This window comes from Littorina saxatilis, linkage group LG17 (assembly GCF_037325665.1).
Source record: "Littorina saxatilis isolate snail1 linkage group LG17, US_GU_Lsax_2.0, whole genome shotgun sequence".
Lineage (NCBI taxonomy): Eukaryota > Metazoa > Mollusca > Gastropoda > Littorinimorpha > Littorinidae > Littorina > Littorina saxatilis.
This window is the reverse complement of record NC_090261.1, coordinates 50,208,175-50,234,896: the sequence shown is the minus strand read 5'-3', so window position 1 is coordinate 50,234,896 and position 26,722 is coordinate 50,208,175. Positions and strand designations below refer to the sequence as shown.

The window sequence follows — 26,722 nt, the reverse complement described above, 5'->3', positions numbered from 1 at the left end:
TTTACATGCCCAAGTCAATGCTGCTGACCTTCACCCCCATAACAAGACAAGCGGGCAAAGTGGAAGTCTCGCGAGAACCGACCACTACACGTGTGTGTGTGTGTCAAGCGCAATGGCGCGCAGATAGTCAAGTTCAAAACAAACGTAGTTTGGAGGAGGATAGAAAGTCAGAAGATCTTACTTCACGGTCAGTTTGACGTTGTCAGGTACGACTGCACCTTGCCCCGCTCAGCATGGTCTTGCATGCATGTCTAGAGTATTCGTAACAAAAGTTTCAGCTCGAGTCGCATCAGTCAGTGAAAGAATACCTGAATACCAACCTGCATGCGTTTTATTATGTTGAACGTAACGCACACGCGCTGATTTGTAATTTGCATTGTTGATGTTCCCCCAAATGCCTATTTTAGGCATGTTCAACGTAACTGATATATTCCGTGCAGCAGGTATTTCGGTATTTCCATGCATATCTCAACGTGAGGTACACGCCCATTCTCTGTTTACCTGGCTGATGTCACTTCGTTTAAATATAGGTCCCTGGTTTGGCTAACAAGACAGTGGGTGAGTTAAATCTGTTTGCACTTTGATAACCCAAGTTTGAGGAAGGGCCAACTTGTACTTAGTAGGTGATCACTGGGAATTCCCAATCTGATTCAATGATTGAATCAGTGTTGAAGCATCGACAGTTCTCAAAAGCATACATGCAACTTGTTAATTGTCACATCTGATTTACTAGTGGAGTTTTGACAAAATGTGTTAACATAGACTTGGAATCGAGACGAGGGTAGACCTACCCACGTGGTTATGTATGTGCGTGTAGAGTGATTCCCAGAAAGCTACTGGACCAATCTTCATAAAACTTTACATTCAAATTATTCCAGATGATATCCCCAGACTAGTTTTCCTTTACCCTCCCTCCCCCCCCCCCCCCCCCCCCCCATAAGTGTCTCTGATGACGTCATATCCGGCTTTAACAAGTTTTAGGCAAAGTTGAGTGAGGCCCTCATTTTTTTCTCTCCTCAAATTGATTTGACAATTTGGTCAATCATTCTTTGACAAAGCCCGGACTATGGGATTCCATTTTGAACAGCTTGGAACTGGAAGTGGAAGCTTGAAAATTAATGAATGAGTTTGGTCATTAAAAGTCTCATATAATTCTGATTAAAATGAACATTTCAGTAATCTATTCAAAATTGATTTAATCTTATTCTTTATCAATTCCTGACTCCAAAAATAAATATATTGATAGATCTATAGATATGCCATATTTACTCTGAAAATGTACTCACAGTTGAAGAAAATAGGTTAATTAGGCACTACGTTTGCATGCTTCGCGGAGACAAGCTGGACCCGTCCCAGTCTTCGGGTTAAATCTAGAGAAGCCTCAGTACATGTATGTAGTCTCGGTGTTAGCTGTTTTTTTTAAGTGTTGATCTTTTAGTTTCAAGACGACAGATTGACTCAATGTTTTTATATCGTATCACGCGACGTTTTTAATCTGTCTTCATTCTGATTCAGCAAGAAAAGGCACATGTAACATTTTTGAGCAGATTGATCAAGTTCCTGAATATTTCAACTGATTGGCTGTCATATTGTAATATCAATTATCATGTGCTATACACATTTTGGTGTCTTATAGACTCTTAATAATCTGCTGAAGCATTTGCTGCATACATGATAATGACAATATATATATGAGTGCTCACCACCACCACAAGCGGACCCCTTCCAGGGTAATTACTATTTACATTAAAAATAGAGTGAAGTCTTAGTCTTATATCAGTGGTTCTAATAGTTCTAAATGTGTGGTGGGAGGTGGGATTCCACTCCAGTAAATAATATTCTGTTAGACAAGTGACTTTTGCACAGCCAGTACTCTGAAAATTGTGGCTGTCACTTTCAGTACCCTTCAAACTCCAAAGATATCCCTCCTCAGCCCTGAGAGAGATTTGCCGTCACATGAGAATGAATCTCAAAATGATTACTCTACATTCAGTATGAGACACCGTTTCCACAGGGCTATTTCTGGATATAGTCAAAACAATCTGATCATCTGGGTCTAACTCTTCTTTCCAGGATTAGTATCACTATCAATCAGTCATGGAGACGGAAAGCGGAAGGAGTGGTCAATTCACTAATGAGCAAGGTCAGTTCTTGCTGGCATGCAGCACAGTCCTGTTTGACCGATACCGTGTCTTGAAAATCATCCATCACCGTGGACAGTCAGCAACCATTATCTTGGCAAAGGTGAGCATGGCTAGCTGGCTGGTTCTGTTTTCAGTTGGCAATGAGATTTCTTGGATACTTAGATTTTTAGATAATATGGCATGCTAATTGCTTTGTTGATCAGAATGGGCTGGCAAACTTACCGGTTCCACGGTTTTCAGGGGGGAAAGAACGTCTTCCGGAGAGAACATTTGGGATTGAGAGAAAACATTTCCCATGAAGAAAATAATTGAGAATTACATTCGTTTTGTGTTGTACTTGTAGCTGCAAGGAGAGACCATCACATTTTCACTGTATTGTACAAGCTTTCTGTTGTGAAAATCAGGAAACTTCTTCTTCTTCTTTGTTCATGTGCTGAAACTCCCACGTTCACTCATGTTTTTTGCATGAGTGGGTTTTAACGTGTATGAGTCTATGACCGTCTTTACCCCGCTATTCTGGAAGCATACGCCGATTTTGGGGGAAACCAGGAAACAAATGTAAACTTCTCTGACAAAGGACTAGCAATTTCCAGCATGTGAAGTAGACAAAGACTGCTCTGCTGTGGAGTCAGATTAAGTTAGACAAAACTTGCTTTCACCACTCAAGGCGCACTCTTGACCTTCTTCAAGATTATTTTCATTGGAAGTCAGTGATGCAGAAAAGTGCATGGGGTCAGGGGTGGCTTGACCCTTTGCCTGTGGTTAGCACCCATGTTATCTTCACACTTCATTAGTCAGATACCTGAGCAGTGAGCTACTGTTAGAGGGACAGGTGTTTTCAGGAGAAAAAGGAAGTGCAGACACCCCCCCCCCCCCCCACATGGAAGCTTGTAAGGGATTAGAGTTCTAAATTTGAGCTGACCTTGGTTTATTTATCTCAGCAAGGTTTGTAGTGCGTATGCACTTGAAAGACGTGGATTCACTGTGGATTCACTGATACAGTCAGAGGAAAATGGTGTAAAGGGAGATAACCACATTAATTTTAGCCATGATGATGGCAGTAACCCTGAGATAAATGTACAGCATGTTGACATAACAGGGTTCGCACGGTCTTTACAAGTTTTTAAAGAACTTGTAAAAAATTACCCCCTTTTTAAATTTTTAAAAGTTTTTTAAAATATACAGTTTTTTACCGCTGCTATTTGATTTTTTATCATTTTGTTATTAATGGGACGTAATTTATTGTTGTAACACTCATGATTTTCAATTTCAGATTTTCTGTTCATGTTTAAATATTACTCCATTATACAGGGGTGAGACTTTTCCACGGATTTCCGCAGACACAACTTAAGAATTCCGCTGGAGTAATCTATTTTTCCACGTCTCATTTCATCACAGTATCTAATCCCGGTCGCTGCCGCCTGGTGGGTTAAGAGTGGAGATTTTTCCGATCTCCCAGGTCAACTTATGTACAGACCTGCTAGTGTCTTAACCCCCTTCGTGTGTACACGCAAGCACAAGACCAAGTGCGCACGGAAAAGATCCTGTAATCCATGTCAGAGTTCGGTGGGTTATAGAAACACGAAAATACCCAGCATGCCTCCCCCAAAATTGGCGTATGGCTGCCTGAATGGCGGGGTAAAAACGGTCATACACGTAAAAATCCACTCGTGCTGAAAACATGAGTGAACGTGGGAGTCTAAGCCCATGAACGAAGAAGAAGAAGAAGATCACAGTATCTATAACTTGTTGACTGAATGATATGGAGAGAAGTGAAGATGGAACAGAACACTGGAGGCTTGAGAGTTAAATTGTGCTGACGGTGAAAACTCCTGATAACTAATAGTAATTTTGAGCTTCAATGCATTGGGGCGTCACTTGGATCATACTATTGCCAGTATTGGATTATGGATACATGGTTCATTACGTAAATATGCACCATTACAATGTTACCATTGTTGTGTGAAAGTGTTTTATTTGTTTGGTTGGGTGTTTTTTTGTGTGTTTTTTTTTGGTGGGGGGGAGTGAGGAGAAATGTCTTTTTTTACCTGATCCAAACGAGTTGATATGTAGTCTAAGAATGCACCAGATCGCACAGATTTTAGTGTACCATTTAAAAAAAAATTCGGAGGAGCATGCCCCCGAACCCCCCTAGAAAAAAAGGGATTTCCTCTTTTTTCATCACAAGAGAGTCCCTCCCCTGCTTGCAAGACCTCTGGCTCTCTCATTTATGACTTCATGTTTTACGGATTTTTTGGTGGGTAAAAAAAATTGGTTCCACTGTATTTCTACCACAAAATTGACAAATATCTTATTTTTGATTATTTTTAAATGTATTTAATTTTGATTGCAGGATACACAACGTGACCGTCAAGTTGTGATTAAGGCGCTGCATGCTCACAGTGTGTGGTTTAACATTGGGCTTCAGGAGGCCAGGATACTGCGACAGTTGGCCAACGCTGATCCACACAAGTTCTCGCGTACTGCAAGGCTGCTAGTGAGTGTGGTTTATGGTTGGTTTAAAAACAAGGATGCCATTGACTGGAAACTTCTCATGTATTACTGGTTAATATCTGAAATTTAAGATTTAAAATGCAAAAACACAAAATTGGTCATTTGGTGGAAACATTCACATGAATAATCAGCCATCATTACTTTCTTCTTCTTGTCGATCACTCATATGAGCCATCATTACCAATTCGGAACAATTTGATTTCAGATTTATAAAAAAAAAATAAAAAGTAGAAACAATTAACATGTCTTTATTGTTGATAATTTTGTTGGACCTTGCAAAGCTAAACTGATGAAGTAGTTAGTTGACTATTACCTACTGCTTGTGTCTTTTGCAGGATGTGTTTGTGTACGATAGTCACATCTGTCTGGTGTTTGATGCCTTGAACCCCAAGCCAATCACTCAAGTGTTCAAAGGATCCAGTTACACTCACGAAGAGGTCAGTTGCTTTGGAACTTGAGGAATGTAACAACTTTATTTCACACATTTTTAAGTGTGAGTGTTAGTAATGAGCAATGTTCCTATGTATGGACAGCAAAGCAAAGTCTTAAAGGGGTGGGGGGGGGGGAGGGGGGACTCTTAAATTGGGGGTCTTCAAAAGGGAGTTCCACTGTGATTTTTATTTTGCAGAAGCTGAAGAATCTTCGCAAAATGACGCTACAGCTGCTACAGGTGGCTGGCTTCCTCAGACAGAACCATGTCATCCATGCTGACCTCAAACCTGAAAACATTCTCTTCAAAGACGGTGAGTAGCTTCTTCTTCTAGGTTCCTAGGCTTTTCACTCTCAGGGTCACCTTATGGTGAGACTTTAGTGTGACACACTGCAATGTTGACAACATGGCACCGTCTTTGAGGGTAAAAAGAATGAGATTTATGGGTGGGATTCTTCCGGTGTATGCCGGAAATCCGGATTCGATTATGGCGTACTGTGAACGGTGTACTTAACATTGCTGATGCTTGTGTGATATGCAGCCTAATTGAAAACTACCCTTAACTTTGCAGTGACAGACCTGAACACGATGAAGGTGGTAGACTTTGGCAACGCCATTCGCCTAAGATCAGAAGAGCTGGCACTCTACCATGAACACTTTGAAGTCCAGTCTCCACTGTACAGAGCCCCAGAGGTAAAAGGCTAAATGCAAATAACACGGTAAAATCAAATTTTCAATTTAGTTGCTGGGTGAGTAGGGTAAGCAGGGGTGGGACTCTTCCGCGGATTTCCGTGGACACAACTTACGAATTCCGCTGGAGTAATCTATTTTTCCGCGTCAAATGATATTTAACGATTTTATTCTCAAACAGACGATCTGGTGTCTGAGATGCCCAAGGGGATCAAAGCTGCTCTCTACGCAGACGACCTTGTGATCTGGTGCAAGGAGGAGCACGCAAGTACTGCCACCTACCGAATGCAACAAGCGGCAGATAGGCTGAACGCATGGGCAGAAGATTGGTGCGTCTCCATCAACCAGGAGAAATCCTCCACCACCCTATTTACACTGTCGCCAAAGCAGAAAGCCGGAACCATCAGGCTTGGTGGAACTCCTCTGAGAGAGGATGAAGAAGCGACGTACCTTGGTGTCACCTTTGATAGACGGCAGACCTGGAAACCACACATTGCACAGGCAGAGACGAAGGCCCGGCGCAAGCTAGCCATACTCAAGAAGCTGGCAGGTACCACCTGGGGAGCGAACGAGAAGATACTGAAGACAGTATATCAGGGAACAATCGGACCCCACCTCGAGTACGGCTCCACAGCGTGGTCAACCTCAGCCAAGACAAACCTGCAGACCCTCGACCGTGTGCAAAACCAGGCCCTCCGACTCATCACTGGTGCAATGAAATTCACGCCCATCAACGAAATGGAGAAGCTTACCACCATCCAACCCCTCTGTCAGAGAAGAGAAGCCAAGACTATGGTAGAGGCCGAGAAGCTCAAGTGCCTACCCGACCACCCCATGAAGCACAGACTGAGCAACCTCACCAAGAACCGGCTCAAACGGAGCAGTTTTGTACACGAGAGCAAGAGACTTTCTCGACAGTACAGGGAAGTCCTCCCACAGAACACTCTACCTCCAGAGAGCAGTAAGTCAACCTCATCAGGTGCGTACTGGCCACAACAGGCTCAATGCTCACATGAACCGAAAGTTCAAGCTGGCGCCATCACCAACCTGTGCCTGCGGTCAAGAAGACCAAACAGCGGAACACATCTTACAGCGATGTCCCTGACTAGATGAGGAACGGAAAGAAGTGTGGCCGTCACCAACTCCCTTGCAGACCAAACCATTTGGCAGTCGACAGGAGTTGGAGAAAACGACAACATTTATCACCAGTGCTGGACTGATCGTGTAACCTCTGCGAACGCCAAGAAGAAGAAGAAGATTCTCAAACAGCATTTATTTCTCAAACAGTTCGGAATCGTATTTGGTACAGTCTTCGCCTTTGCATTTTCCAGTTTGCGAAACAAAATGGCGCACCGCAAAGACATTGTCGAACGAAGCAAATGTTCAACAAGAATAGAGATATAGAAATGCGTGCTATACTCCTCAGCGCAACCGCTACCGCGCTTTTCTGGATTGTTAATTTCACTGCCTTTGCCACGAGCGGTGGACAGACGATGCTACAAGTGTACGGTCTTACGGAAAAAATGCAATGCGTTCAGTTTCATTCTGTGAGTTCGACTGAGCTTGACTAAATGTTGTATTTTCGCCTTACGCGACTTGTTGTCTGTTCAAAATGCCTGTAAATTTATCGTTTCAAAATTCCCTCCTTTCTCATATTTTTGGCGGTATTTAACAGAGGGTTCTAGTGTATCAAACTTGAATTTTTAAAACAGCATCACTTGAAATGTACACGTATTTTCTAGTTTGTTAAGGGGGTAGTAAGGTAAGGGAGGTAACTACGGGAGGCTCACCCATTGCAGTTGAAAAAGAACCATATCGCTCCTCCCAAAAGAGTGTGCATCCTCAAAGCTTTGTATTGTTTTGTTGGTGAAAAGGTTGTGAAGGTTATTTAAACATTTTGTTGGTATTGTACCTTAGCATGGCAATACACCAGGTTTTGATCTTGTTAAGCAGTTTTCAGTATATGATTCAGGTGTGTGGTTTTATATTTATTTTGAGGAAGTGACTGCTGGTCTTGATGAGGGCCGAGTTAAGACACTTGTGTGACACATTGCAGGTGTTCTTTGGGCTGCCCTTTTATGCTGAGATAGACATGTGGTCTATTGGGTGCATCTTGGCGGAGCTTTACCTCGGAAAACCGCTCATCCGTGGCACCACCAGGGTAGAAATGGTTCAATCGGTGAGCTGCTGAAATATGTAAATTCTATACACACTGACTTGTCTGTGATTTTGTCATTTTGTTGGGTTCAACACTTTCATGAGCGTCTATATGCTACCTTACTGTTTTGACTTGTATTGAAACCAGTTAGTTGAAGATTAATGGGTCGACTCTTTTCCCAAACTCTGGTAAATGTAATGTGTGGTGGTGGGGGTTGTGTGTGTGTGAAAATTAATTCATTCTGAACACGTGATTGTGAGAGGTAAAAATTATTAAAAAAATGTAATGATTGTTAATGAGTCTCGTTGAGATCAGACAGGGTACTTTTTCTATTCCAATGTAAAACTCTTACTCAAATTTAACAGAAAGAAGAAGATAAGACTACTAAGCAAACTAAGTGCTGCTTCTTTCCCAAAGTGCATCAGAATAATGCACTCACATGGCACTTGGTATTAAACTGGTTGTACATGTAGTCTGAAAGATATATTGAATTGTTGGTTCTCCAGATGAGGGATGTGCTGGGCCCACTGCCGAGAGGGGAGTTCTGTAAGGGCAAGTTTTACCCTCTGCTGCAGGAGTTCACACACCACGATGTTGACAAAGGACATGGTAAACAAAATGTGCCTTTTTGTGTTTTTTTCAAAGTTCTGAATATCTTGTGTTGATTGTTGCATTGGTTTTTGTGGTGTTGCTTAAGATCAATTGATGAATGGAGAATGAGTACTTTATTCTACAATCCAAGAACAATAGACAAACGCTTCAACGACAAGCTGTTAGGCACTTATACTCATGCATGCTTGTAAATAAGTGGAAACGTCTGACACACACACACGCACGGACATACACACACGCAAACACCAACAGCGTTATTTTAATTTCGAACGTCCTCAATTAGTATTAGGCAGAGTAATTCACATACACACACACACACACACACACACACACACACACACACACACACACACACACACACACACACACACACACACACACACACACACACACACACACACACACACACACACATACTCATACACAGTCAAACACACACATGCATATTCAATGTGATTCCGAGTGACTTCATGAAGCTGTTGTGGGTGTTACTACTCAGAGCCCTGACTTCCATTTGTTATTCATACACCACTCGATTATGATTTTGACGTCATGAATGCAAAAGTGTTTGTGCGTGAAAAGCTAATGACTTGGATTGGATGGATTGGATGGATTGGATAAGATTTACAGTCCAGTGAGGTTACCCTCATGGAAATTCGGGCTGCTTTCTCCCCGGGGAAAGCGAGCTGCCATACATACGGCGCTACCCATATTTTTTTTTTCTGCATGCGTGTATTCATGTTTCCTGAGGCTTAATGCCGTGTGAGATGGAATTTTTTTTACTTTATTCCAAGTCCCACGGGTATTTGATGGACATTTTTATCTATGCCTATACAATTTTGCCAGAAAAGACCCTTTTGTCAATCGTGGGATCTTTAACGTGCACACCCCAATGTAGTGTACACGAAGGGACCTCGGTTTTTCGTCTCATCCGAAAGACTAGCACTTGACACACACACTTGGATGGTTATTGTGCAGTGGCAGTACACCTGTTCAAAGCTTTCAAGAAGCTGACCAGTCAGGTTGACCACAACTTTGTCCACCTGCTGGCGGGCCTGCTGGAGTATGATCCAGGTCAGTGGTGTCTTGTGTGTCTGTTGTCACTTCTGCTGTTGCAATATGTTGGTAACAATTTTTAATTTCTCCATTTTCTGACAGAATGAGATGGTTGAATTTCTTGTGTAAGCGAAGATTGTTGAAGGATCCTGATACTAAAAATATTGGTTAAAGGCCGAGGGTCGGGTATAAAAGCAGAGCGGCGCGTGGCACTTCAATCTAATGTCCAGCCCTTTTCAGGAAACGAGCTCTCACTTGAAATATTATTTTCAAAAATACTCTATCTATACCAAACTCAAAAGCACCATTTTTGTCAAGCAAACATTTGAAGGTGTACACCACACAAGCACCCCAAAAAGTGTTTATAATAACCCCTGGATAACGTACTTTCAGAAAAAAAATTCACTCATCAAATTTGAATTCAAAATCAAACGGCTGTCAGTCGTGGTGGACTGGGCGGAGCTAAAGACACGAGAAAGATAATGTCCACGCACCCACCGCTCATTCCTTTTCGGCAACACACACCCGCCACATTACGTTTACCAGATGTTGCCTGACCCCAAAGTTTCGGTCACTCCACGCTCTTGCAGCAGCCATGGATGCTACATGACACCACTGGCTAATCTGCCTGAGAGTGAAACACTTTCAATAATCGTTCTGTAATTAATTAATCGTTTCAAAGATAGTCTGCACTTTACGAATGTTAGTTTGGTATTTATTACTTCTTTTTTTAAAAAGTGAAACATATTCAACCGAAAAAAAAGTTTTCTTCTTGGGCTGAAAAAGGAAGCTGAAGTTATTTGGTGGATGAATACAATCGTGAGTTAGGTACCGTAAAATCCCTAGCAAACGCCCAGTATGTAGCAAACGCCCACCCCCCACTTTTGACCAAAACAGGGTTCGTACGCTCCTTGAATCTCCTTGAATCCCCTTGAATTTTCAACCCCCCTTTTCAAGGACCTTGAATCTCCTTGAATTTGGAGAAAATGGTCATTCTTGTGTTTAACCTCCTTGAACCTCCTTGAATTCTGAAGTGCAGGCAAAAAAAAAAATTTTAATATTAAAGTTTTTCAGCAAAATGAAGCAACTTGACATTTTTGTTCGTTGCTGGAACGGGCAGCAAGTACAAACGGAATACTACGCTTCCAAATTTCTTGGACATGCTTATGCAACCACCCTGATTGATTCTCTGGAGCCTGCCATGGTGGAGCTGGGATACTGGAAATACTCCTTGAAAACTCCTTGAATACTCCTTGAATTTCACTGTCAGGTGTCTGTATGAACCCTGCAAAAGTTGTGCAGAGGGGTCACTACCTAGCAAACGCCCACCCCGGTTGTTTGGTTTTTTTAATAGAAAAAGGTACCTGATTCTATTGTTATAGTGGGGTTTTTTTTATTTACAAAATATATACAGTCCCAAAAGAAACAAACATTGATTTAAAATGTGTCTATATCACAAACCCAAAATCATCACCATCGCTCGGAAGATCACGCTTATTTACGAAAATAATTGATATCTGTTATCTTTTAGCGTGCAATCGCTTGACTGAATGGTTAATCCACGCCTCAGCGTTCTTGTTGCTTCTTCATTTATTGGAGTGACTTTCCCGTCTGGTTAATACTCGGTTTGATACTCAACTCAAATCAACTCAACTCAACTCAAATTTATTAATCCATATGGAAACTACATTGTAACAATACTCTTTTCCAATCAAAAGAATAAGAATGCATAATAAAAAAAAAATCAATTATTTTCGTACATGGTGTGTGTGTGTGTGTGTGTGTGTGTGTGTGTGTGTGTGTGTGTGTGTGCTCGCGCGCGCACGCGCGTGTGTGTGTGTGTGTGTGTGTGTTTGCTGAACAATCCACGATCTCTTTTCATCAAAGGAAGCAAGTATTCTTCCGAATCAGTCTCACTTTGCGGCGGAAACATCTGCTGCCTCAAAGATATCAACGTTGAAACTGCCAGTCAGACATATCATTTGGAGGCTTTTTGTGCGTTTTAATTGTTTTGTTTTGTGTGTGTGTTGAAAGAATGGCCCATATCTGTGCTTTTGAAGTTACAGGCTACAATGTCAGGACATAACGTTTGCAAATGAGCAGAGTTGTTTGTAGAATATATTACTTTGCAATCAAAAAGTTTTTCTGATGGATGCTTACTGCTTTCATATGTCAGACGGCTGTCACCAGAAAAGCTCACGATCCATTTAAGGCTGCCATATTGTTTTGTGTGTGTGTTGAAAGAATGGCCCATATCTGTGCTTTTGAAGTTACAGGCTACAATGTCAGGACATAAAGTTTGCAAATGAGCAGAGTTGTTTGTAGAATATATTACTTTTGCAATCAAAAAGTTTTCCTAATGGATGCTTACTGCTTTCATATGTTAGACGGCTGTCACCAGAAAAGCTCACGATCCATTTTAGGCTGCCATATTCGTAGCAATCATTAATTAATTCATATTGTTTACATGAGCCAATAATGTTATAAAACTGTACCTAAGGGGATATAATAACGATTGGCTGTAGCTTTCGAACACAGAAAAAACTTATTTCATTATTGCAAAGTGATGTTGATAGTGTCGAATGTAAACAGAACAGTCTCAAACGCCATCTTTGGTTTACGACGTCAACGGTCTAAAAATAGCCCAAGTCCTGGAGAACTGTTACTAAACAATGCAATAAAGAATTAATTATTTCTCGTAATTGGTAAGGACTTCAAACCTAAAACTTTGCAGGAAGCTTAATTTATACATCCCCGCAACGATGGGAAAAGCCCTGAAAGTAATTAAACTAATTAAATAGGACTATGTCAGCCTTTAATCTTGCCTGTACTTCTCTGTGATATCCAAAGATCAAAAGGCACAGCTTTAGTGTGCGCGTGTGTGTGTGTGTGTGTACGTGTGTGTGTGTGTGTGCGTGTGCGCGTGTGTGTGTGTGTGTGTAAAAGGAACACGGATGTAGTTTAGCGTGCAATCGCTTGACTGAATGGTTAATCACGCCTCAGCGTTCTTGGTTCTTCTTCATTTATTGGTGTGTGTGTCTGTGTCTGTATGTGTCTGTGTTGTTTTTTTTTGTCCCACTGTATTTCTCTGACATTGTTGTATCAATTTATTTCTCGTGTAAATGTGATGACACCTTATCTTGCCAAGGGGTGTATACCTAGCAAACGCCCATCCCCTACTTTTAGCCGAAATCTGTGCGGAGGGGGGGTGGGCGTTTGCTAGGGATTTTACGGTACCAATGTCTTCAATTTATGGCAGACTTTTCCAGAGAAAATAATTGTATACGCGTTGCTTGATGTTTCCGGTAGAACACCGCGTATCACAGTCATGCACGTTGGAACCAGGCACTCATGACTCATGAAAGACACTTTCTTCACTTTTTCACACACTAAAACACCATTCTTCAGGCGACTCTGCAACAAATGTCGTAATCCCTGTCTGTCACAGATATCATATTCATCAACATCCAGCAATAGTGATGCTCTGCTATCTAATTAAACATTTATTAGTCACAAAGCTGTTCTCCTCCGGACACGACGCGAGACCATGCCTTGACTGACTAAATGCAAGTTTTCCCACCAAATTTCTCCTCTTCCCGCAAATTTTGGTAACCTAGTTAGTCTTAGACAAAACCAAACATGTGGGCTCGGGGAGCGAAATGCACGCTCACAGTGCCGTTATGTATCTGGATTTACTGGTCAACCTGAAGCCAACGGTCACATGCGTAATTAACAACCGCAAACTATATCTTTTGTTCAAAATAAGGGTGTCCAACAAGTCAGTTTCAACTTGTTAGATTCACAGGCTTTACATTTGGCTTGTTATGGCAAAGACAATGGTCAATATATTTTCTTTAGAGAATGCAGTCGGTTTGTGTAACAAGGGTTCCACTGTTCCAAAAGCCGGCTAGACTGACCTACTCGTCTTGAAATCAGTACCGACCTTGATACCTTGGGAACTGTAAAACCAAGACACAGAGCTACATAGTGGCGCCAATGTCTTGGGTGAAACATTCAAACATGCATGTACAGAAAGCAGTGACACATTTAACTCTGTAGATGGTCCCTCAAGTTCTTGGCATCCGATTGTTGGTGCGATTTTCCACTCAGGTTCTGCACCAAGAGAGAGGGTATTTCTACTCTTCAGTCTACAACACAAAGTCAGGTTGACCGGTTGCGTTAGTGCATGGCACTGCATAACTTTCACCATGTGCTCAGTTGTATTGCACAAGTGTACAAATGCGGGCGCGCATGCGACGGCGTGTGTGTATGTGTGTGCGTGTAATCTGCATTCAGAGGATTTATTGCTGGTGTGAATAAATTATTGCAACTAATAATGCTTCCAAATAACCGTCAGAAAAAAAGGTGAATACCACACGCACACACACACACACACACACACACACATACATAACGGGACTTTACAGAGGTTCACAAGAAAGGCACACACACCAAGGCGAGGTATGCAGTCTGCTGTTGGCTCCCGCAGTGGGGCACTGCGGTTATGAAATTAAAGGCCCCTCCTGTTTTTGGAACCGCAGGAGCTTTCTAGTTTGCTGTTAGGTAGATTTTTGGTTCCTCTTTCCTGTCATGCTCTCTTTTTCTTCATGAATTCTTTTCTTTTTTCTGCCTTCTTGCTCATTCACCTGTATTTTTTCCAAAAATCTCTTCTCTTGCCGCTTGTCTCGCGATTCATGTATAGTTTAATCTGTTAGTGTTCTGATGTAAGTCCAGCAGTAGATAGTTAAGCCTATTTTAACATACTGGAAACTGGTAATCTTCCAGTAGGTATTAATTTAGTTTTACTAAAGCCTGCTGGGACACAAGTAATGGGTTAGTGCATTTGTAAACAGGAATCGCTTGACAAGTGGCCCCCTTCATCCCCCCCTTCCTCGTCCTGATATGGCTCTGCGTAGTCGGCTGGACGTTAAGCAACAAATAAACAAACAAACTGCTGTTGGCTTGTTTAATCAAGCGGAATGCCTTGGCCACTGCATCCACCAGACTAGGTAACTTGAGACCTGTCGGTCACTGAAAATAGGCTCCGCCCATACCCATGGGTATTCTGGCCTGTTGGACCTCGGCCTTTAAAGAGGAAATTTGTTCTGGGAAGAAGGTTGAGTATGCGTGCGTATGAGTCATTGTGTGTGTGTGTGTGTTAAAGAGAGAGAATGTGTGTGTTAGAGAGAGAACAAGAACAAGAACAAATCTTTAATTGTCTAAGGCCACAGCCCCTTACAATAGTGGTTAAAATAACAGCAATAGTATCTGCACAGTTATAAATTATAGTCACGCATAAAATTCAACAAATACAAAACACACCAAACCAAACGACAAGAAACTGTCCTCTCTGTACAGCTGATAAAGAAGAACACCATGTTGTATTTTTATGTCCTTTTTATCAAGACCTTCGAGCAAAGTATTTGAAAATCTCGAACTCTAAGACGCTGCAACAACTTGTGTATTTCTGTGGCAGTAATGAGGATAATGTGATGAACAGCTTCAGCAGATTTGTGTTCTTCATGTTACAGAAGAGACGAACCCTTATAAATCAGGTTCAGTGACATGTCATCAGGGTCTTAATGTATTTGTAGAGAGAGAGGAAGTGTGTGTGTATGTTTGTGTGCATGTGTTTGTGTATGTAACAGAGAGAGAAAGTGTATGTTAGAGTTCGTGCATGAACATAAATGCTGGTTTGACGCTTTTAACTGACGAGATTTAGGACTAATCAAATCTGTTGTTAGACGTTTGACACATACTTCTAACATTGCCCTCACAGCTGAACGTCTGACGCCACACCAGGCTGCCCTCCACCCCTTCCTGGCTCCGGAGATCTGTCTGTCCTACCTCATGCCTCAGCACTCAGGTTAGTTGCGACAAACTGCTGATACAATGGAACCCTTACACACACGCACGCACGCACGCACACACATTCTAAGACTTTCTTGTTTTTTTTTATACCTTTCTTTCTCACACTTAAACTTTTTTTTTAACCTTTGTAAGTTTACCTTCCTTTTAAGACTTGCTCCTTTTGAAGGCATGATATTTTCAGCGTTTTGGCGGTCTTAGGGGTGGGGGTTGAACAGTATCTGGTGATTGGATGATTGCAACAAATTGCTATTTGCGACTAGAGAGGTAGAGGTTACATGCCGAGTCTCAGTGATTATCAAAAATAATGGTCGAAGTTAGCGGATCATGAAAAATGCGAGCTTCAGCGAGCTTTTTCATGACTGCGAACTTCGACCATTATTTTTGATAATCACTGAGACGAGGTATGTAACCTCTTTATTCCTCCTTTCTTCAGTTATTCAAAGATAGAGGAGTTTTTGCGCAAAAGTTTGATCGAATCATATTCACCCAACCAGTCTACCTGCGATCGATTAATGCGCGGTTGTATAGTTCCGTGCAAATCATTCAATTCTGTTAACACTTAAGAATAAGAATAAGAATACTTTATTATCTCATAGAGAAATTCAGACGTGGTACATAACAATAATACAAACAGGACATTGTTTTTACATAAGACATATAGCACTATATAACAGGGCAGGTTATAAACACACCTCCCACATACCTCTGGCCATTCCTTGCATTGTGCTTACGCATTCAGTCATGAACACATCCATGTCTCACTTACACATCGCACACATGGACATTCTTATACGCTCAACTTTCTCATTCACACATGGACATTCGACCACGCTCCACTTACACATTCTTATACGCTCCACTTACACATTCACACATGGGCATTCTTATATGCTCCACTTACACATTCCCACATGGACATTCGACTACGCCCACTTACACATTCCCACATGGACATCTTTAAAGCACTGCGCTTACATATTCTCGCACACCTACGCGTATAACGGACTATGGCTAAACATCATTGCAAAAAAAAAAAATCATAGCATACAATATATCACAGAAAATTTACGGACGTACATAAAACCAATACATACATGTACATTACTGCTGATTGCACTGGCAGAAGAGGGGCTGAGTCGGGTATGTGGATGTGTTTACATGTTGCCAAGGGTGATGGATTTGGGGATGAAGCTGTTTTGCAGCCTGAGTGTCCTAGCTTTGTGCGTGCGAAGTCTACGGCCAGAGGGAAGGAGTTCATAGAGGTGGGCAAGGACATGGGACCTATCTGAAGCTATCCGCCTACTCTTTCTCACCACCCGCTTTTCATACAGGGACTCCACACTTGCTTGCTGCCTGCCAATCACCTTGCTACTGACATTCACCATTCGCACTAAGACATTCCTGTTCTTCACATACCAGGACACAAAACCAAAAGTGATGACAGACTCGATGAAAGAGCGGTAGAAAGTTTGAAGGATAGAAGGGTTCACATTCAACTTCCTAAGTTTCTTGTCAGTTTCCATGTTTTGAACTAAAATCAAGTACACAGTGATGTTGTCATTCTGCTGTGGCGGTAGGCAGATAGTGTGTGTTCTGTTCATGTTTTGGTATCGCTCAGGAAATGTTCTTTCCTCGAATGTGACTAGCAGACGAAGTTTTACATCCATGTTCCAACGTTAAAAACTGTATGAAGTTCACATGTTGACTTTAGCATGAAGCGTTTGGAACTGGGTTAGATCCAAGGGAAGTAACTCGGCCACAGGAGACACAATCGGCTGTTCTTTCCAAGTAGAACATGTTAACAGTCCTTACTGTCTTTTATCTGTTAAACATATTTTACATTTACACGCCATCATTTAGAGGATCTTTGGACATATTGATAGCTTTATTAAGGCACTGGTTGTGCCATGATTTTTAACAGAACCGGCTTCAAAACTGTCAGGGCATTCGTACATTTTTTTTTTATTTGAGAGTGATGGTGACATTAGAAACAAGTTGAATATTTGTGTTTATTCTAATACCAGTGCTCACTTTCAGAACGTCTGAAACCAGGACAAAACAAGGGCCGATGCCAGAAAAGTGTGACGTCGAGTACACCTCTACTTGATCCGAGGAAACTTTCACCCAAAAGCAGTCAGCATCACACGTCATCGGAAGAGGCTGCACTTCACACTTCGACAGCCCTCATCGACTTAAGCCTTTCTTTTTCACCAGAGAAAAGTCATCATGACACACCATCTCCAGTTAAAAGAGCTAGCACTAGTGCAGACAATGATGTGGGCTGCTCATTTCTGGTTGCAAATCCTGATGAGACTGAGAAACGGAATGCAGCCACGGGTTGCACTGACCAGAGGAGAGACAGCTTTGAGGGGTCGGATTGTTTGCCCATTGCAGAGTCATTGTGCCATGCTGCTAGAACTGAGGGAAGTATACATTCCTGCTTCTGCAAAGTGAAGCGTAGAGGTTCTGAAGAAAAATGTCCTTCAAGTTCAGTTTGCAGTGACAATGTAACTCATTCCAACTCTTGTAAAAAGCAGTCACATAGTGTGTGTGGTAGAAATGAGCACAAAGCTCAGTTAGATGTGAACCACCAGGGTTGCCTTTTGTGCCAGTCCACACACAGAAATGCAGGTCCAGAAATCTCTCACCATGACCAAATTGTAGGCAGAGAATTTGCTGGCAAGGGAGATAACCAGAGAGAAAGTGGAGAGCTTGCTTGCTCCTGTAACCAAAAGCAGCTTATCAAGTTGAAATATTTTCTGGAAAGCTACTCAGGCAACCTGAGCAAAGAGAGTGAAGCTGTTCATGCCACACCAAACTCGCTTGCTGTGTCTCCCGCTCAAGCTGACATAAACTGTGATGATCACACTAACGCAAGCTCGAATGAACATCAATTTTCAGAATCAGAGTCACATGATCTGATTCAAAAGTCAAGGACAATGTGTGATGAAACTGCTTCAATGCAAACACCCTCTGACTCCAGCCAAGAACCGGCTTGCTCAAACTGTAACGAGGTTTTGGGATCAAAGCCGACTGCTTCAAGACAACAAACAAGGACTCCAAAGCGCAGCAGTATTTCTGAATCGGCTACGAACGGTTTGCTTCAAAAGTCAACAATTCCTGCTTGCATTTGCAAGTCAGGTTTGAGTGATTTGAGGCAAGAAGAAAACATGTCAAAACATGACGTTGAAGTGCCCAGCAACGCTGCCAAGACAGACAAAGAGGCATCCGTTGAGGAACTCACAACAGTAGCAGCTAGTGTCGGTGAGAATGATACCGGCTGTGGACCCAGGATTGGACAATCTGGTGACACCTGCAGGCAGGTGTTGCCCCATCCAAAACATTGCATCGTCAGTGGCAACAAACACACCTCACAGGATCTTCATGAAAAAGATAAATTTTCTAAGAGGGTCTTCACACCTGAGAATCCTTCTGGAGATGAAGCTTTGAGTTTTCAACCTGGGCTGCGTACTTCCAAATCAGCTGCACCTGCAAGGCACCCATCAAGTTGCCCTTCTGATCGAGACATTCTTTTTCCCAGCATGAACTCCACCTACTCCTTGCAAGATAGAGATCCCAACCAGAGTATGCCAGTCCCAGAGAGGAGACATTTTCTGTCAAAACAGGCAGTAGCAGGAACATGTCTACCCAGCATTGTTCAGAAAACCTCACAATCACAAGGGGTACTAAACTCAACTTTCACATTTGTGCAAGTCAGCGACAACATTGGCTCGTTTTCAGGGATGAGATCACCGCTTATAAAATATGCAGTGTCAAAAACACACCCTTCTAGTGTGACCAAGCAAGGTTCATCAGCTTCATCAGGGCAGAAAGGCGAATATCTTCATCATTCATCGGAAGCTATTCATCAGAAATCAAGACCTTCTGCTGATGTGGTGGAGGAGGAGCAGGACCTGCAGCATTTGTGCATGTCTTCTTTATCAGATGAAGAAGATATTCATAATTTCTCAACAACTCTTCATCATAAATCATGCCCACTTGAAGAGGAGGAGGGCTTATGTCAGCTGTCAAAGGAGGAAGGAGAAGACATCCAGTTGCCATCATTTATTCACCAGGAAATGCACCCATCTGAGGAGGAGGAGGACTTCCATCAATTGTCAGCTTCATCCGGAGAGGAAAGTGAGGATCTTCATCAACTGCCAGGTATTCTTCATCAGAAAGCAATGCCACCAGAAGACGAGGAAGAGATTTGTCAACTGTCAGCTCCATCAGAGGAGGAAGAGGAAGATGGTCAGTTATTAACCGATCTTCATCAGAAATTACGCTCCAGTGAAGAGATGAAGAACTTACACCAGCAGTCAGATTCACCAGGGGAAGAAGAAGAGGGAGAGGATTGTCATCGGTCATTAACAATTTTTCTTTCAGATTCACCAGGGGAAAAAGAAGAGGGAGAGGGTCTTCATCAGTCATCAACAATTCTCCATCCAAACCCATGTACATCTAAAAAGGAAGACCGTCATCGGCTGCCTGAACCATCAGGGGTAGAAGAGGAGGATCTTCTTCAGTCATCATCATTTCTTGACAAAAGCTCTTATCAGTCTGAGGAGGAGGACTTGCATCAGTTGTCAACTTCATCAGGGGAGGATCTTCATCGAATGTCCATCGCTCTTCATCATAAATCATGCTCGTCAAAACTTGAGGGCTTCCATCGAGCTTTATCAAGGAAGGAAGTTGGAATTCCTCTGCCATCAGCAGATCTTCACAAGAAATCAGTAGAGGAAGGTAGAATTTCTGTACCAGATCTTCACAAGAAATCTGCCCCATCTGAAAAGAGGGAGCGTCACGAGCCATCATTTCATCTTCAGCAACAGCCACCTGCTTCTCAGAAAGATACTTCTCAGCTATCAGCAGATTGCAGACAGAATCACGAAGTAGAAATCCACGCTGAAAATGAAAGTTATTCACCACAAAGTTGTGGGTTTGAAAAGCGGCTGTTAAGTGTCCCCACGAATAGCCTCTCATTGTCCAAAAAGGAAGAGAATTGCTCAGATGATTTCATTCAGCCAAAACAACCGTCTTCCGTGTGCTATGACAGTGACAGCAGCAATGAAGAGCTAAACAATTCTGTGCTGCGGAATCTCATTTCAAAGTTTGCCCAGGAGACACCTGCAGAAAAAAGAAGAGAGGCAGCAGCCAAAAAGACGAAGACTTTGATCAGAAAGAAGATGACCCCAGAGACAAAACGTTCTGAACTTGACCAAAGGCTCAAACACAGTCGTCATAACACAAAGTCACAGCTTCTTCCTGTTGTCACAGATGAAGTGAACTGCTCAGGTTTTATCTCAACCGACCATGGTGCGGCTGCATCAAATTTGTTTGAGGATGAAATCCTAGCTGTCCATACTCAGAACGGAACTTTACGTAACCGTTTCAGTGCCAGTCATTCTCCAACCTTGCCAAGAACACCGGAAGAACAAACAAGCCCAAAGACCAGAACTTCTTCCAAGAAAACACAGTCAACTGACACAACTACCAAACAAGAATTGGTTCATGTTTTGCCTAGCAAAGAACCTCCACAGGTAATCAACAGAAGACAGGGGTTTTCTAAAGCATTAGCTGAGAGGGAAGTCAGTCAAGTGTTGACTAGTGAAGGCACTCCACAGGCAGCCTGCACAAGTGGACTGTCACAGACCGTGGCAAAGAGGAAAAGAAGCAGATCTGTTAGTGGTAAAGGCTCTCGGCAAAAGATGTACACAAAAGAAAGGTTGTTGCTAAGCTTAGCAGAGACAAATGTTAGCCCTTTTCGCAAAGCCAAGAAGAGAGCTAGAGAGGGGTTGAAATCCAAGGGTGCATATGCTATGGTGCAACGTCTACAGTACTGCCATGAAAAGAACTCGCCATCGCAGAATTTTCCCAGTTCCGAAGCTGTGCCAGCCTCACCTGCAAAATGTGCTGGTGGACAAATTGATAAAAATAAAACTGGATCCAAACTAAAATGTGCACACAAATCTGTGAAAGATTGCAACAGAAATTTGAAGAGAAGTAGAGTGAGTCAGGTCAAAGATGAAGAAGACAACCAACAGTCACAGGGAAAAAGGAGGAGATCTAAAGTCGTAAAGCTCAAGAAGGTTACAGCCAAGTCTCGTAAGGTTCATTCCGAAGAGTCTATTGAGAACGGGAGTGACTCTCATTCTCACTCTCAGGACCAAAGCAAAAGAAAAGCACCGCACAGAATACATCTGAACACTCGATCTGCAAGTGCTGAAATGGGAGAGAAGGAGGAAATAGGAAAGGCACATTCTGAAATCAGAAGTTCTGCAGACCATTCTAGGGGTAACAGCAACAAAGATGAAACATCTATGGCACATACTGAAAACAGCAAACCTGAAACTCTGCAATCGGCAAAGAGAAAGAGAGCTAGAAAGAAGCTGAAATATCCGGCAATATCAGAATGTCTTGCTCCTGGGCAGGCACGGAATCACTGTACGATGAAGAGCAGCAACCAGCAAAGGACAGAAACTACAATGAAGAGAAAAGACTGTGCAGTCACAAGCAACAGTTGTGAGAAAGAACACGGCAATACCAACATGACAGAAAGTGTTTGTGGGAAGAGAAGGGAGAGCACCAGTACAGAAAAGCATTGTTGTACACGGGAGCATGACAATGGTTGTGGTCAGATGAAGAGAAATAACAGTGTTAGTGTTACAAACAGACACGGTTCAGCCAGCAACGCCAAGGACTGTTTGACAGAAAACGTTCACAGACATGAAAAAGCTGCTCCAGTTGATCAGATCTCTTTCTCCTTTGATCGGCAAGTTCTCCCCGCTAGTGACACTAGTTTCTCTCCCACTCCAAGGAAGAAGAAAAAGCTGACCACATCACAGCAGACACGACCAGCCACACAAACTATGGCCAGCGAAAAGTTGTGTCCAGGCTCAAAGCAAGGTTTTACAAAAATCTCCTCTGTGCAAGCCTCCTCAGCCATGCGAACATTACCGAACCTGGGTGGAGAAATTGTAAAAACTAAACGTGACTCTCACTATGGACACAGTACTACTCCGCTGGTATTGGACCACTCTCCGCCAGCCTCTCAGGTTGTTAACAATGAGGAGCCTGCACCCCCAGCTATACTCAGGGTAAACAAAATCAGTACATTTAAATGTAGATTTCCTTTTTTGACTCACATGCGAAGCAAAAGTGAGTCTATGTACTCACCCGAGTCGTCCGTCCGTCCGTCCGTCCGTCCGTCCGTCCGTTGTGAGACTTAGAAAACTTTAACGTTGGATATTTCTTGGACACTATTCAGTCTATCAGTACCAAATTTGGCAAGATGGTGTATGATGACAAGGCCCCAAAAAACATACATAGCATCTTGACCTTGCTTCAAGGTCAAGGGGGCCATAAATGTTGCCTAAAAAACAGCTATTTTTCACATTTTTCCCATTTTCTCTGAAGTTTTTGAGATTCAATACCTCACCTATATATGATATATAGGGCAAAGTAAGCCCCATCTTTTGATACCAGTTTGGTTTACCTTGCTTCAAGGTCAAGGTCACAGGAGCTCTTCAAAGTTGGATTGTATACATATTTTGAAGTGACCTTGACCCTGAACTATGGAAGATAACTGTTTCAAACTTAAAAATTATGTGGGGCACATGTTATGCTTTCATCATGAGACACATTTGGTCACATATGATCAAGGTCAAGGTCACTTTGACCCTTATGAAATGTGACCAAAATAAGGTAGTGAACCACTAAAAGTGACCATATCTCATGGTAGAAAGAGCCAATAAGCACCATTGTACTTCCTATGTCTTGAATTACCAGCTTTGTGTTGCATGACCTTGGATCACCTTGACCTTGGGTCAAGGTCACATGTATTTTGGTAGGAAAAATGTGTAAAGCATGTGAGTCGTATGGGCTTTGCCCTTCTTGTCAACGTATTGATTGATTGATTGATTGATTGATTGAGAGAGAAAGTGTGTCCATTTGTGTTTGTGAACCTACAAAATCTGTAGATTTTCTTTCTCAACAAGTTGATTGATTGACTGATTGAGAGAGAGAAAGTGTGTGTTTGTGAACCTTTAACTTTTCCTTTGTGTCTGCCGTAAAGATACGAAATTGGCAAAATTGAAGTGAGAGTTTATTGTGACCCTATTTCCTTACAATTTGGTGGTAATGGTGCATGGATGATGATGTTTAGTGTGACATTATTTTAAAGGCGGTGATGCAAATGTCTTCAAATGTGATGGTTTTGGCGGTATTGGTGATATTTCTCATGTGCAAGGCTCAAATATTAACTGGGATGCATTTTGCTTTGCCTTTTGACAGGTCACAGCAGGGGATAAAGTAACTGAAGACCACTGTTCTGCCAACACGGATTCTCAGGAGTCTTCTGATGATGAGGTATGAATAAATATAAAGGTACATTTGATTTCTTCTTTTGTACGTGATTATGTTCATCGCCACAAGTCGTGTTGAGGCTTTTACACAGGATAAGAGGATCGTACAACTTAAAACATGTCAAAATTAACTGCCCGGCTGGTTCCTGTGTAGAGTATTCTTTTTTTTGCAGGATTACTTTTGCAGATTGACATACGTGTCGCCGACACAATTAATTCAGCAAACAAAAACACATAACAACATTGGCATTCTGCACAGACAGCAATCAGACTTGATTTTCTCGGCATGCATCGAAGTGATAGGATGCTTGTATCACATGTACATGCCTGGACAAATATATACAGTGGCCTACACAAAAGCTTATATGAGGATGGTTCTGTATCTTAAATCAATTCAAATCAAACAAATCACAGACCCTTATAAGTACCCATGCTTCTTAACTTGTCAAATGTTACATATCTTCAGTAAGAGGGCAGTTTGTTTGTTCGTTCATGGGCTGAAACTCCCACGGCTTTTACGTGTATGACCGTTTTTACCCCGCTATTTAGGCAGCCATACGCCGCTTTCGGAGGAAGCATGCTGGGTATTTTCGTGTTTCTATAACACACCGAACTCTGACATGGATTACAGGATCTTTTTCGTGCGCACTTGGTCTTGTGCTTGCGTGTACACACAGGGGTGTTCGGACACCGAGGAGAGTCTGCACACAAAGTTGACTCTGAGAAATAAATCTCTCGCCGAACGTGGGGACGAACTCACGCTGACAGCGGCCAACTGGATACAAATCCAGCGCGCTACCGACTGAGCTACATCCCCGCCCAGAGGGCAGTCACACATGCGATTCGTGAGATTTACCCTGTCACACAGGCTACTGAGTCGTGGAAATTAGCTACGACAAGTCTGCGACTCAGTCTCATGCGATTCCCTCGTAGCTTTGAGCTTTAGAACTTGTTCTATTCCTGCGACCCAGTCGTCAGTCAATCGCAGGGGCAGAGCCAATCAGAACGCGTCATTGCGGCCTTCATGCCGTGACGTAAAATAGTGGCGGACAGCATCTCTTCGTCGATTCAAAACTTTTTGGAAGAACAGTTTCTTACTCAGATATAAAGGAGACGTTTTAGGCGTGTACAGCGGTCGGGAAACATTAATTGCAACTGTCTGGGAACTTTATTTCTCGCAAAAGGCGTAATGCTGAAAGGTATTTTTAAGAAAGGTAGAGCGATGTTCGAACATTAGCGTCTGCTCTCGCAAAGCGTGTTTGCTGTGTTCACTGTGACACGTCACTTCCGCCCCGCTCGCGTACCGGCACGGTTGGCCTAGTGGTAAGGCGTCCGCCCCGTGATCGGGAGGTCGTGGGTTCGAACCCCGGCCGGGTCATACCTAAGACTTTAAAATTGGTAATCTAGTGGCTGCTCCGCCTGGCGTCTGGCATTATGGGGTTAGTGCTAGGACTGGTTGGTCCGGTGTCAGAATAATGTGACTGGGTGAGACATGAAGCCTGTGCTGCGACTTCTGTCTTGTGTGTGGCGCACGTTATATGTCAAAGCAGCACCGCCCTGATATGGCCCTTCGTGGTCGGCTGGGCGTTAAGCAAACAAACAAACAAACAAACAAAAAAGCCCCGCTCACGTGGAGTTATCGTTCGTCAATCATTAGTCTATCGTTCGTCGTGTAACGGGTCAATGGCCTACGATGTGATGTGCGATCGGCTCAAGATTGAATCGCGTGTGTGACTGAAGCTTAATCAATGGCTCAAGTGATTCAGATTTGACCTTGCTACTCAAACAGGATAGGCTTTTTTTTGTTTGTTGAATTCATGTTAGAATTCATGAACAACAGCACATTTACAGCCTGGCAATTAAAACCAGTATATTTCAATCCCTGGATTCCTCTGTGTGTGTGTTTTTTTTGTGGTGTATGCACGTTTGTGTGTGTGCGCGTGCACATGTGTGCGAGTCATTCATGTTATCACTTATTTTGAATCAGAATTCAGAAAACAAGCACAGAGCAGACAATAACACAGTCTTCTATTTTTGTGTTCCAGATATTTCTGATTTCATAAAGGGTGAGGCGGTGTCAAAGAACGAAGGGAGAAATCTGCTCTGTCTTCAGTGCCTTTCCTGTGCCATTAAGTGTGGAAGAACACGATGCAGAACCCTTAAATTTATATCTATCAGTGACTGTGATGCAGGCAGATAAACACTTTCTTTCTTTATTTGGTGTTTAACGTCGTTTTCAACCGTTCTTCTTCTTCTTCTGCGTTCGTGGGCTGAAACTCCCATGTACACTCGTCACTGTATTCTATTCTACTGGGATTTTTGCCTCCTCAGCCAAGTCTGCAAGCGGCTAGTTTGCAGCTGGCGGGCTAATTTTATAGTCAAACTCTCCCCTTCCGAGGGCAAGCGGGCGAGCCGAAAGCAAGCGTCTTATCTAGGTCACTCTGGAATGTGTCCAAGTGAAAATGCCGGTCAGAAAAAAATACGTGTTTCTTGGTGTGAAAATGGGATCGTTTCCGTGACTTGACCCTTGGATTACGTTCAATCTGTCTATTTGGCTAGTCTGATATACAGGCTTTGTGTTAGTGCAAACTAGAGGTTAGCGCAGGACTCGTTTTGTTTGATTTTGTGGTAAAACTGATATCACTCATACGGACACGTGCTTCTTTGTTCCTCTTGAAAGAAAGAGACTGTGCGCGTTGTGTACCATTTTCTAACCACGCTCAATATTGATAGCACCCACCAACTGTGTTTTTTATGTTGCCGTCAGTAAGTACTTAGTCTAAACTGTGTGATAGAGTGAGAATAAGTTTCGCGCAGGGTGTTTGTGTTTGATTTCTGGAGCAGTTTTGTGCTGTAATTTTTGTTAACCCACGCGCTGCACGGT

The 26,722-nt window shown here is 42.6% G+C and overlaps 2 protein-coding genes across 2 annotated transcripts; both read left to right on the top strand.

Moving 5' to 3' along the window:
• The first annotated feature begins 2,097 nt into the window (after positions 1–2,097).
• LOC138953309 (uncharacterized) lies at positions 2,098–22,001 on the top strand. The gene is made up of 12 exons (XM_070325108.1): positions 2,098–2,244; positions 4,498–4,641; positions 4,994–5,095; positions 5,287–5,401; positions 5,960–6,046; positions 6,413–6,573; positions 7,835–7,957; positions 8,443–8,545; positions 9,527–9,622; positions 15,384–15,470; positions 19,481–19,726; positions 21,907–22,001. Exons 1-12 carry the CDS (start codon positions 2,098–2,100, stop codon positions 21,999–22,001), a joined length of 1,506 nt encoding a protein of 501 aa, XP_070181209.1.
• A 102-nt stretch (positions 22,002–22,103) lies between these two features.
• Positions 22,104–26,722, top strand: LOC138953816 (uncharacterized). Its single transcript, XM_070325760.1, has 3 exons — positions 22,104–22,572; positions 23,768–23,842; positions 25,884–26,722. Exons 1-3 carry the CDS (start codon positions 22,114–22,116, stop codon positions 25,899–25,901), a joined length of 552 nt encoding a protein of 183 aa, XP_070181861.1. The 5' UTR covers positions 22,104–22,113; the 3' UTR covers positions 25,902–26,722.

Bases quoted from the DNA above. Each gene is read 5' to 3' on its own strand.
- LOC138953309 (XM_070325108.1), top strand. From the start codon at position 2,098: ATGGAGACGGAAAGCGGAAGGAGTGGTCAATTCACTAATGAGCAAGGT. The intron at 5,096-5,286 runs GTCAGTTGCTTT...TTTATTTTGCAG, and splicing joins CCAGTTACACTCACGAAGAG to AAGCTGAAGAATCTTCGCAA. The intron at 5,402-5,959 runs GTGAGTAGCTTC...ATTCTCAAACAG, and splicing joins AAACATTCTCTTCAAAGACG to ACGATCTGGTGTCTGAGATG.
- LOC138953816 (XM_070325760.1), top strand. From the start codon at position 22,114: ATGAAGAGAAATAACAGTGTTAGTGTTACAAACAGACACGGTTCAGCC. The intron at 22,573-23,767 runs GTAAACAAAATC...GCCTTTTGACAG, and splicing joins CACCCCCAGCTATACTCAGG to GTCACAGCAGGGGATAAAGT.